We start from the raw sequence: 12,702 nt of genomic DNA, 5'->3' as shown, positions 1-12,702 counted from the left end.
ATCATCATCAACATCAACATCAACAAAGACTCTACTCCATCTTCCCCTTCACCCACTTCTCGACCCGTTGCTCAATCTCGGGAACATACAACCACCTCATCTGGCCCTCGCCCTCTTCGAACCAGACCTCGTCCCTCCCAAGCTTCTCCATCTCCTGCGGCGGCAACCTCTTGTTGTTCAGCTTCTTCGTCAACACCACCAACTCCCCGAGCCTCTCCCTCCTCATCGCCTCCCAGAACCCGACCCCCTCCGCCCACCCGATCCGACCGCCGCTCTCCGTCACCCTCTTCAATACCTGCGCCAGACTCGCCGCATCCTCCAACGCCATCGACGCGCCCTGCCCCGTCGTCGGCGGAATCGCATGCGCCGCGTCTCCCAACACCAGCACCCTCCTCCCCTCCCCCGCCGACGTCCACCGCTCCAGCGGCGGCAGCATGTAGAAAGGCCACACGTTCATCGTCTCGTCCCGGATCGCCCCGAGCGCAGACCTCACAATCCCAGGCCACCGCTCCTCATCCCTCCGCAGCCGCGCCTTCAGCCCCTCCTTGTCCGCGAGGAGCTCCTCCCGTCCGCGCCCGGCCTGCGCCTCGTCAAACGGCACCTGCGTCCCCGCCAGCATCTCCCCGCCGTCCGGCCGCTGCGGCGCCAGCACAAACACCCCGTTCGCGCTCGCCACGCTCACCGGGAACTCGTACCCCTTGTCCGCTGGGATGCGCAGCTCCGCCGTCGGCACCGCGAACGTCAGCGCCGCGAGCCCAACATACCCCAGCTTCGCCTCGGGCGCGACGTGCGCTCTCCGCACCTTGGAGTGTATCCCGTCCGCGCCCACGAGCAAACCCGCGCTCCGCCTCCCGCCGCCCTCAAACTCGAACTCGACGCCCGTTTCCGTCTCCGCGACGACCTTGACAAAGCGCATCCTGTGCTCGATCCGTACGCCGCGCTCCCGGCACGTGGCCGCCAGCAGCTCCACCAGCTCCTGCCGGAACACCCGCACGGCGCGGTACCCGAACTGCGCCTCGCCGCCCATCGGGTACCGGTCGACCGTCTTCTCGTCGCGATCCTTGTAGTAGACGTAGTCGAACGGGTACGCCTGCGCCAGCAGCGGCGTGTAGAGGTCCAGCCCGTCGAGGATGCGCAGCGCGTTGGGGCAGAGCATCATACCGCCGCCCGCGTGGTGCGGTAGTGGTGTCTCTGGGCGCATCTCGTAGATTGTGGAGGGGATGGAGTGAGATGCTAAAGCGAGGGCGAGGGCCATACCCGCGATGCCACCGCCGATGATGGCGACTTCGTCTCTAGTGGAGGACATTTCTTGCGCGTGAGATGTAAAGTGTTTATGTGTGATCTTGTGTGACGTGAGAAAAGAGTGCAGATGTATGTCTAAGTTGTGATGATGCTCCAAGTGATGCTAGACAACAACCCAAAAGACCTCACCGTCTTTATACCATTTCCCATCGCCCATTTCTCCCTCAAGACCACATCATCCCCCTCCATCTTGGTAATCCCAAAAAAGCCACCGCGGCAATCCTTTCCTCCCTTTCCCAATGAACGCTCCAAAACCACCAAAAAGCAGAGCCACTCGAACATCGCCAAGCTAACCACCGTAAGCCGTCTCCACTTCTCGGCCGACCAACATTACGAATCGCCAAATGCAGTCTAGTCTCCGTCCTCTCCTCCGCGCTGTCCCCACTCCGTCCCGGGACCCGGCCGAGTCCCGGACTTGCCGCACCTCTCAAAAGTCCGAAACCGAACCCGGTGAAGGGGTACTCCCCGTTCGCCCAAACAACAACCCCCCTCCCCCTTCCCTCCCTCTCTTGATGCAATCTTTTTTAGCATCTAAGGAGGGACATAGCTAGTTATCCACCAAACAAAACAACTGTGCTCCCCCAACCAAACCACACACCACCACCACCCACCCGCTACACACCCCCCTACCCCTCCAAAAACCCAAACTCGTAACATTTATCAGACCGAAAGGGCGGCCAAGCGAACACTTCCCTCCGCCCATGTCCCCTGCCTCACAAATCGCCCTGCCCTTTTCCCTGTCCACGGTTCACTCACCTCGGCGCTCCGAGCTGGTAAATGGGTAGAGCAGCAACCTCAGTCCGTACTGTACATCATCATCCCCGCTTCCCCCGCCCCCACTCGGCCGACAAACACTCGCACACACTCACGAGCAACAACATGTGGGCCCGCCCGAACCTTCCTCGACTTACACACACACACATACAACACCTAAGGTACACACACACACACACATGGGCATACTTCCCGCGGAAGCACCGACCGACATCATGAACATCATCATCGTCACCATCACAACACAGAGATCAATCAAAATAGCCTCAGCTCTCTTCCCGAATAACCTTACAGACGAACAAAACCCAAATCAGAACAACCAACAGAGGTGAGGGAGGGGCGTACCTCCAAACGGTTCAAACGGCCCCTCCTCCATAACCCGCTCTGCTCTCTTTACCTCTCTCTGACGGCTACCACAAATCGTCGATTCCGTCATGCATCCCAAATCTCTTCTCTTCTTTTTTTTTTTTTGTTGTGCTGGTAGCCAGAGCCGTTCGATGCTTTTGCTGACCTTATGCTGACATCTCATCTCCAAAAAACTTTCCTCACAAACCGGACATGGGACATCAAATCGCATTCCACCTTTCCTTACATGTTACCCGTCCGCGCAACTGACTCGGGAAAGGCTCGCCTACATCCTTTTTCTCTTTTCCCGGCCGGTGCTATTTCCGCTCCGAGCTCCGTGTGAGTTTTCGGTCGGTCCGTGGAAAGTTGGCGCTTTGTAAGCTTTTACCGTCGGGCGGTGCAACTCACTCAACTCGGCCGGGCAGTGGTCATCTGTCTCGGCCGATATAGCAGGCTCAGCGGACATCACGGGTGAGAGGATCCCGCGATTCGGCCGATACACCTAGTGTGTCTCTCTGTTGCTCGGGGCACTAGTTTGCGCCATGGGGATGATCATGATCCTTCCTGTATCGGCCGAGAAGCTGAGAAATGCCAGGCTGGTGAAGTGGCTTGCAATAGTATGGACATGATGTGTATAAGAGAAGCGATCGAGTTGCTCCCCAATCGCCTCCAAATTCTAGCATCATCAACTGAGCTTACACGCATCTTTCCACACAAAGCCATTGTTACTATCCATCAAATCACATTCATCCATCACCAATATGCACTTCCTCATCCTCGGCGCAACAGGCCGCAACGGCTCCCTCATCCTCACCGAAGCCCTCTCTCGCGGCCACACCGTCACCGCCCTCGTCCGCACGCCATCTTCCTCCTCTCTTCCCCCACAACCACAACCCAATCTCACCCTCGTCCCCGGCAACCCCCTCTCCCTCCCGGACATTCGCACCGCCCTGCAAAACCCAAGGGCCCCCGATGCGGTCATCGTCGCCCTCAACCCCCGGCGCGTATCCGACTCACCCTTCGCCGCGCCGCACCCAGACACCCCCGACTCGCTGATGCACGACGCCGTTCGCAATGCCTTGGAAGGCATGAAGGCCGCCGGCGTACCCAAGATCGTCATCAACAGCATGCAGGGCGTCGGCGCCAGTAGCGGCAGCCTCATCATGCCCTTCCGCGTGCTGTTCGAGCACACCAACATGAAGTACACCCTCGACGACCACCGGGCCGTCGACGCGCTGGTCACCGGGAAGCAAGGCGAAGAAGGCGTGGACTGGGTGATGGTCCGCCCGCCTATGCTTACCGAAGGGGATGCCTTGCCCGTCAAAGACTACGGTGATGACGGCAAGGGTATATGCTGGATGCCCAAGATCACCAGGAAGAGCGTCGCAGTGTTCATGGTCGATGCCGCGGAAAAGCCTGATTGGAACCGCCGGGCGCCGGTTATTGCGAACTAGTCGGAAAAGGTCAGACCAAGGAGTAGTCCACTGCGTTTCTATCAGGTCAGAAAACGTTGGCTGGATGAGCCTTGTATAATGTAATGCTTGCTTGGGAAACGCCACCCATGCCCTCCCTTTTTGGTGTCCTCCGCTGCTTTGGTATCGTCGGTATAGTAATATTTACAAGTTTCTTTCGTATGCTTTTTCCAACCCGCCGGGGCGTTTTCGTGTTTACTCTCTTCACTGCCGGGATGGCCTTGGCCGCCCATTCCCCAGCATCCCTCTCCTTCCTTGCAACGCAGTGCAGAAATACACTTGTTGTGAATTATGTCTGCTGATGTTGATGCTGTATCGGCAGATGTGCTCGGGTCAAGTAAAACATGTGATCGGTGACCGTATGGAGACAGCGTCGCAGGCCATCGCTGCTCCGTCCCGCAAAAGGCGCGACGACTCCGTTATTTTTTCCAGGTTTCTGTGCCGCGGTAGGATGGCGGCGTCGTTTGTTGTAACGTCCATACTAGCGGACCCAAACCCCTCCAGAACACCATGGGTTCCATTGCGCGGAATTCGTTGGGGTTATCCGACCCTTTGGGTCGGATCCCTACTCCTCAACCCCGCATATGTTTGTTAGGAAGGTCCCGGTATCATTGGGTTCCAGTAATCCAGGTCCCAATCCGCATAATCATCCGGAGTCTGCCGACCACGAATCAGCCCAGTCCCAGCCTTCCCACAGCTGCCAGCCGCCATAGTCACTTACCGCAGCCGTCGACGCATTCGCATGGAACATGAATGGCGCTCTCGTCTGCATGTAGGGGTCCATTGGATCGGCTGGCGTCGTAACTGGCAGGGACATCTTCTCGGGATTGTTGTTGGTGGCTGTCTTGCAAGCGTCCAGAACGCTTTGGAGACTGCGTCGAATGTCCTGCAGTTTTTGCTCCTGGTTCGTGTATTGCACCGATGATAGAACAACGGAAAGTGCAACAATGTCCTTGACGTCGTTGCCGCCAACGTTGCGGACGAGCAAGTTGAGCGTTTTCTCCACAGTCTTAATCAAGCGCGACGGGGACCAAAGCGCAAAAGTCTCGGTGCTGAACGCAACACCGTCGTCCATCGGATCGGGAGACATGGCCACGGTCGATGAGATCCCCAGAGTGTTGCCATTGGCGTGCGACTCTATCGCTGCTTTGATGTAAAAGCACACACTGAAAGCTGCCTGCAAGATATCCTTCTTCAAAACCATGTGGTACATGTCGCTGATGTCTTGGAAGTGGGTGAGCAGGGGGTCGAGTTCGTCGAGGTATCGCATAATGACCATGGATGACCGTAGATATGCTCTGGAAATCTGCGACGGCGCGTCTGGCAATCCTAGGGCGAAGGGGCGGTAGAGTGCCAACAAGGGCCGTCGCACGTGCATGTCGAGTATGACCCTGGATCGCCACTGCTTGCTCTTTTCAACCTCGTTCAAAATGCCGTGGCGCGGGAACAAGTAGTTAATGTCCTCCAAGAATCTGTCCAGTTTCGTTCCAACCTCGAGAACCTCGCTGTAGTCCCTGATCGAATCGACGCGGTTGATCAAGTGCGCAACCTGCATTCGTACCCCTAGAGTCATAGCAGCATATACCTGCATCTGATTATCGGTGAGCTGATCGATTGGCTTGCTGGGCGGCAGCTCTTTCATCTCGAAGAACAGGTCCTTGTCGTCTAGGTTTCGTGGTGGTCGGCAGGTAAAGTCTCCGTCGCGAACGAGACACGAGAGGTTGCACGCCAGCGACAGGTGCAGGTCCATGTCGAGAATCGTGAACCACAGTCTCCTCCTCAGCTCGCCGAAGAACACCGGTACTCTCGGTTCAAATTCCGACGGGTCTCGGTGCAAGCCCATCGTCATGGCCATCCGAACGATGTATCCCAACTGTGCCCAAGAATCCTGCGGTCGCGGTGTTGTCATTCTCTGCGCGTGAACCAGTAGAATCTCCGTCTGCAAAGTAGTCAAGTCAACCAGCTGCTTGCCCTTCAAACCGTCCAGCCATGACCTGACAAGCGCACATGCCGTCGGAATGTGTACGCCCTCAACGCGTTCGTGGCCAAGCCCTTTCGATTTCGTCTCAAATCTTGAACCGATGGACAAGACCGTCAGAAGCTGGGGGAGAAAAGCATCCCCCGGCAATTTGCCTTCCCAGAATAGCTCATGTTGCTCCTTAAAGGTGGGTACGTGGATCATTCGGTAAATGGTCTCGGAGGTGTCGATGTAAGACGTCAGCAGTCTGTCGCAGATGGCCTTCTTGGGCAGAATATCCTGCATGCGCTTCATAACAGGCACTACCGAGTCGGCAAAGACGGATATCGGCGATAGTGACTTTCGGTACTCTTCTTGGATCCTCTTGTGAAGCACCTGCAAGCCATACATGATGTCTCGAATACCGTCGATCTTAGACTGGTTTGCCATGAAATCCTTGGCTTCGTCGAACTGGGAGGGATCGGTTAGGGGCACCATCTAGGGGAATATCGGGTTAGGGGATGTAGTTACCAGGTTCAGCAAGACACGTACGCTATTCTGACCAAAAAAGCGCGTTCTCAGAGCGCCTCTCTTTACCGTCAGTCCTCGTATTGTCTCTGGAGATAGCGGCAAACGCTGGCCAGCTCCGCTGAACTCGGTGCCTGCCGGGCTCTTGATCATGAACTGCTTCTCCAAGCGGTCCAGTCGCGAGGTGAGCTCCTCTAGTGCAGAGTGTCCGGTTCCCTCTCCATTGCGCTGAGGGGCGAAAGATGACGATTCCGCCGGGTGCGGTCCTGAGGAGGGCGCCCCGGTGGGAAGACAGTTCCTCTTTGGCGGGCGTTGGATGTCACCAACCTCGGCATCGGAGCCGTCGGACAACATGGACGAGTCCTGTTCGGCAGCATACTTGCAGTTGCGGTGTGACTTCTGGCATTGGGAGCAAGGAAGATTTCGGTCACATCGCAGCTTTCTCTTACGACATTCGGTGCACGACTTGACGGGTCGCGGCCTTTTGACACTGCGCGATGCCGACGCCGTTGCCGCCGCCGAGGCTGCTGATGGGCCGCCCGCAGGTAAAAGGCCCGATGCAGGCACAGGCGTAGGTGCAGAACCAGGAACGCCGCCGCCGAGCGTCTGATGGGCGGGTTGAGAAGGAGATGTCTCGTACGGAGGAGGTGCGGAGTGCATCGGGCCCATTGGTGAAGCAACCGCAGTGAGGTTCGGATTAGAATGCAGCGTCGTCGTGGTTGTGGCCGCGCCCAGTTCCGGGGCAGACGAGGTTGCGGCGGCCATCTGAGCCGTTCGTTACAATAGTCCCAGAAAAAATCTCCGTTCGGCACCGGTGTAGGAGGATTCTGGCGGTAGCGCAGCGCAGCACACAAAACGGCACACCACAGCAATGCAGCGGCGGCAGCAGTGGCTGGCTTCGATATTTGAAGCTCAAGAAAGCCCGTCGGCTCGGAGTTGTTTGAATCGGCGCGAGCTGGTTGTGGGTAGATTGCTTGTCAGGAGTAACAGCAACAGCAATAACAGCAACAACAGCTACAGCTCTAGATTGGCACAGTGGTCAACCTTGTTCTCATCGAAGGTCCCGGGCGCGTCTGGGGTCGCCTCGGATCAGGAGTGTGTTGCTTGTCCTTGACTCTGACTGGTGTCGAGTCATTCGCAGACCATACATGCTGTGACTGCGCGGGTGAGAACTGAAGGGGGGTGTGTGGCGTGGGCGCAAGCGAGAGAACGAGCGACGGGTCAACGGAAAGGAGTTGCTGCTGGAGGCGTGTTGTTGGTCGAGCTTGCTTGTTCGCTTGCTTGCCAGCTTAGTAGTGGAGGTGTACGGTGTGTAACCGATGGGACGGGATACGGGTGGCCGTCTCTCTCTCCGCGTGTCTTTTGTTCCTTCGTAACTGACCAGTGTCTACTGGGGTTTGAACGACGAGTCCGAGATTTGTCGTCAATGAAGCAGACGAAAGCTCCGGATGTGATGGAGGTAGCAGGTGAAGAAGGAAGTGGAGGAGAGGAGAAAGGAAAATTGGATTAGGGAAGGAAAAAAAAGAGACCAAAATTGCTAGTTGCAATGATCCAAGCTTCCTCGGGGCTTTGGGGTATGGTGCGGCGGTGCCGTGCCGTGTGGTCCAGTCAAGACCAGTCCAGTGAGTGTGCTTGCTCTTGCTTCGTCTATGGCAGCAAGGTAAGGAATGGACGGCAAGGCAAGGCCCTTCTTTCTGAAATGTGTCGGACGTGGATACCTGGGAGGTATTCCGTGGAATAAGGTAATAACGGCCTGGATAGCGCCTACTTGTTGGTTTTGATTTTGCCTCCTAGATCCCTCGCGTTGGTGGTGCGTGAGCTTTGTTGAGGCGTGGTGGTCGTGGTGGTGCTGTGCGTGTTGACCAGGATAAGAGATGAGGGACGATGGTGCGCCTTGCTCTGGCTTGCCATGAATGTGCGATGGATATGTGTGTGATGCGTGTGCTCTCTTCTTTCTCTCTTGTCTTCCTCTCTCTCTCTCTCTCTCTCTCTCTCTCTCTCGCTCTCACTCTGCTTTCTCTCTCACACACAAAGGTCGGGAGCCGGGGTTGAGTCTCGAGAGCGGCGTGATATGCTCAGGATGGCCGAGGAGAGATGGAGAAAAGTGTCGAATGTGCAGGGACACGGTGCCCTGGTCAGGCCTGGCCTGGGCTGGGCTGGTTCGCAGTGGACGGGACGGGAAGTTTGGAAGGTTGAGGTAAGGTAGGCCCAGGGAAAAGAAGGTCGAGGTGGTGTGGTTAGTGATGATTTAGTGATCCACCCCCCTTCTCGGCGGTTGTTCCAGGCCACTTCAGATTGGAGGTGAGAGGGAGGGTACGTAGAAACCTGGTCTATGCCGGGGTGAGGTAGGTAGGGTACTGATATCCTCCTTCAAAGAACGATTCTTGTATCCGTAAGACCAAACCCCTCCTCCTCCTCTTTTGAAGCCTGTCGTCTGCTGTCTGTCGTTTATGCAGGAACGGCAGGCCGGCTGACAGCGGATTACTTGCGTCTTGTCGAGACGAAGTCGGCACGCTGCTGCCTGTCTGATGAAGGTCTGATGAAGATGAAGCAAAGGCACGATCGATGCTGCCAGGTACAGGCCACGTAGGTATATAATTACCGTATCTGCGGCCTACATATCCGTACAGCCAATCCATAGCCTAGCTGCTGTAGACACACCACGGGATGCAGCTGAGAGGCACCTCCGTCCCAGCAAGTGGGCTCCTGGTACTGACTGCATTTGCAGATAACGGGCAGAAAAAAGGTGTGAACGAGCAGAAAAACGCCGGCGGACCTCGATGCCAAACGACCTCTGTCGACCTTTACTGGCGCAGAGTCTTAGTCTCTGCACCGTAGAGACACCGGCTGAGGGGCACCACAGGGCCACCACAGGGCCTGGAACGAAGCTGGATGAGGGATCGGCGTACCGGGTACCCTTGCCACTGGCCAGGCCTGCCAGGAAGTCGCTGCATAGCAAGGTACCTCTGCATCTTAACTAAGGTGTCTTGGTTTTAGCGTCTTCTGCCTTGTAGCTAAGGTATTGCAGTATGATTTGCTGCTGCGTAGCGGCGGCCATGCATCCCAGGGTGTTCTGCTGCTGCTTGCTGTTGCTGGCTGCTGCTTCTGCCGCCGCCGCTACGTGCCCCGGTACGGATAGCCTGTCTCGTCCTGTTCTGTCCTCTCGTCTCTTGAATGTGTGTGTGTGTACTTGCAGCCAGCCATGTCATGCACGTCGGAACCCGGGATGCTTCCTTTCCTCGAGCCGACCGTCAGCGACCGACATCCCTTGAAGCTTCGCTTAGCGCTCGGGTGGGGATCGGGAAAACCTCTTTCTTCAGTCGACGATGCGGGTATTGTTGCTGCTTTGTGGCTGTTGTGATGGTTGTCCTCGGCGTGTAATTCCAGGAGGTCAAGCCTCCTTTGCTTTGAAAGGTCGTCCCAGTTGGTTGTATGTGCTCGGTGGTGCGGTGCGCATACGTACGTAAGGTACCGAGCACAACACTTTCCTATTAGCATTGGTGATATGCGCGTGTACCTGGTACTGGGCTGTAAAGCTGAGATGAAGGAGACGGGTGCCAGCAACTGAGTGTGAGGGCCACCCAACAAGATCGGTCAGATTTTTCATGTCGGCAGCTTCGGTACGTACTTTATTTTTATCTGGCACAAGCGGGAATCGTATCGAAAAATCAAGGGTCGTACAGTATTTGCAGTCTGTCGTGTAAGAGCGGATGGAAGGCATGGAAGCATATGTTTCCAAGGCTCCATGATATCCGCACCTCGTACGGGACTCCTGACCGCATAGAAAAGCCATGGATTTAGACGGCCGGGGGCCTGGTGATCACGGTACTCGCGGCGCTCTGCCAAATGCACCAACATCGGATGTACCCCCAGTAATCACGTCGCGTGTCTTGCGAACGGCTCCAAGCGTTCCCGGCCAGAGACTCCAAAAATACACGTGATGTCAAGGTAAAAAAAGGCATCCAGACACCCTGAAAACCGCTGGGAATCCACACTTCCCGGGGCGCAGTGGGTGTCACCAAGCGGTCTTGACTGCACCGCACAGCCTGGAACCTCCCTGGAACGCCCGATCCACCGAAGCATCGTTCTGTCCCCGCCGTCCGAAGGTTGTGTCGTGAGTTGAGATTTCCCCGTCGACGATGAGGAGGAGCTGCACTAGCCTGGTGAGGAACTTGGAAGAGCAAGAGTCGGACTCAGGGTTTGGGGGTTGAGGTTGACGGGTCGACGGGACGGCCAAGATGAAGTGGACGGGGTGGATACTGCTGATGGGCCTGCTGGTGAAAATCTCCCACCAGCGAGATCTGGATGTCCAGTCAATCCCACCGAGACCAGACGGAGATAAATGATGATGAGCCTGGCAATGTCAGAACACGTACGTGCATGTCCGAGGTATGTCCTGATTCTCGGTTTTCCGGTTCGAGCCCTGCATGGTTCCTGTAGATACCAGCAGATATCAGAAGTTCAGGACCGTGGCGGCATGGTTGTACTATAGTAGTGTGTACCAACAACCCACCAACACTTGAAGATCGCCATCGACAGTCAGGTCCAGCAGGGCAGGCGTGTCAAACGCCTTGACGAGCCAGCCAGCGACGCCCATGTACGCATCAGTATTCGTACAAATGTGCCAACTTTCAGCCGGCGGGACGCACGAGGTCGGCGACCTGCGGCCACCACTCTGTGAATAGCACCCGCGTTACTGCATCTGGGAATTCTTCATGCGGTGTGGCCCTGCGTACCAGCGTTCCCGGTTGCTGCAAACCACCATTCGCTGAATAGAAAGCCAAATGATTTGACAGGGCTTGTGTGCGTGTGCTCCAACAGCAATGATTAGTGGTGCGGCCGTCTTGCTGGTGGTGGTGGTGGTCTCCTTGGGGGTGGTGGTGGGTGCCGGCTGTACATGCTGGCTGCTCCGGCCTACCTTGCGCTGAACTCTTCAGGCCATGCCGGAGTCGAGTCCGAAGTCAACCGCATCCCCGTACCCTTCCTCTCCCCCCTTCCCTCCACTTTCCACCCCGTCTGAGGGTATCTCACTGACAGGTCCAACCTTGACGCGACGCATCTCGGACTGTGACATGATCCTCACCTAAGCAACTCAATGTGCGCGACGTGGGTGACTAGTCGCCGCCTCGCCGCTCCGCACGTTCTACAGCTAAACCCTTCCCTGGAAACATTGCGAGCGCCTCAGGCTTAGGCCCTGTGCCATGCCATCCCGCGCCCGGTGGTGATGCCCGTGTAGTTGGTGCTGGCCGGTGCTCATGCTGTTACCTATCGCTAGGTGGTGTTTCCGATGGGGCTCTGGGTGGGAGAGTCTGGCGCCTCAGTCTGTTCCTTCAACCGCCGCCAAGCCGAGCTTCCCAAGTCCATCTTTTCTTTCATCAGCCCGTCGTCGATCGCCAGTCGTCCCCCAACCCCCAGGGCCCCAGTACCCATCGTCCCTTTCTTCTTCGTCGGCAATTTCAACACCCATAGCGTGTCTGTAACGGGACATGCGTGTTCCAGACAGATTCATCGTTCGGATCCAGTTGCTGGTGCCCATGTGGGGGGCCATGGGAAACTTTGATGGTCCTGAGACTTCACTGCATCCGTAGCCCGTCACCTCCAGGTTGCTTGCTCGAATTCTCCGCTTGAACGAGAAACAACGACGGGCGTCGACTGTCCTTGGACCGCAGGACAGAGATAGAACATGCGGGCGTGTGACTGTCGCAGGTCGCGCGGGAACAAGGCCAAGGGCACACGCGACTGATTCCACGCTTTGGGACGGCATGTTCCATCACTCATCCCATACTGGGTGACGATCAATCCATGATACACACCCATTCCTGCTTTTTGTCGGCTGGAAAATTGTGTGAGACCTTTCCCTCGACAATCGCACCGTCCAGTCTCGTGCTGCCTTCCTGGGGCCCAGATTTGCCCCGCGAAACAGGCTGTGCATGCATGCAAGTCTTGATGCCAATCTCGGTCTCGCCTGTTTGTGTCCATGACGAGCCATGATGACTGTCGGCTCGAGCCTAGGGCAGCCAAGGGCCCTGAGCGGCGCATCCAGGAATTCCACTCAACCTGCCGCCGCAGCGGCCGCTGGTGGGATGGACATCTGGATCTGGGGGACGGGTTTCATTATGGACTGACCCGTGGGAAATAAGGTAGGTCGGCTCCGTGAATTAGCAACGCTCTGTTAAGACACACGAGAGAAAAACTGCCCGATCCGGCCTGGCAATCGAGATCTCCCGAACTCTGCGGCGCGTGTCTGGCTCGCTACCACCAATTATTGTCGTCCAAGATGATCAGATAATGGAACAAAAGGTAGAGAGTCTCGACCCTGTGGCC

The 12,702-nt window shown here is 56.8% G+C and overlaps 3 protein-coding genes across 3 annotated transcripts; 1 reads left to right on the top strand and 2 right to left on the bottom strand.

The window, feature by feature from the left end:
- Nucleotides 1–31: 31 nt before the first annotated feature.
- On the bottom strand, nt 32–1,306 carry COL26b_008842 (uncharacterized protein; the record flags this gene model as incomplete). The annotated part of the gene is made up of 2 exons (XM_053181589.1): nt 32–154; nt 494–1,306. 2 exons carry the CDS (start codon nt 1,304–1,306, stop codon nt 32–34), a joined length of 936 nt encoding a protein of 311 aa, XP_053034475.1.
- Nucleotides 1,307–3,182: 1,876 nt separating this feature from the next.
- COL26b_008841 (uncharacterized protein) lies at nt 3,183–3,875 on the top strand (the record flags this gene model as incomplete). Its single annotated transcript, XM_053181588.1, has 1 exon — nt 3,183–3,875. The coding sequence occupies one exon, from the start codon at nt 3,183–3,185 to the stop codon at nt 3,873–3,875; it is 693 nt and encodes a 230-aa protein (XP_053034474.1).
- A 664-nt stretch (nt 3,876–4,539) lies between these two features.
- COL26b_008840 (uncharacterized protein) lies at nt 4,540–7,047 on the bottom strand (the record flags this gene model as incomplete). Its single annotated transcript, XM_053181587.1, has 3 exons — nt 4,540–6,321; nt 6,403–6,777; nt 6,946–7,047. The coding sequence occupies 3 exons, from the start codon at nt 7,045–7,047 to the stop codon at nt 4,540–4,542; spliced, it is 2,259 nt and encodes a 752-aa protein (XP_053034473.1).
- Nucleotides 7,048–12,702: the final 5,655 nt, after the last annotated feature.

This window comes from Colletotrichum chrysophilum (assembly GCF_026319265.1).
Source record: "Colletotrichum chrysophilum strain AFK26 chromosome Unknown scaffold_80, whole genome shotgun sequence".
NCBI lineage: Eukaryota > Fungi > Ascomycota > Sordariomycetes > Glomerellales > Glomerellaceae > Colletotrichum > Colletotrichum chrysophilum.
The sequence above is the reverse complement of the archived record's forward strand: the minus strand, read 5'-3'. Positions and strand labels throughout refer to the sequence as shown.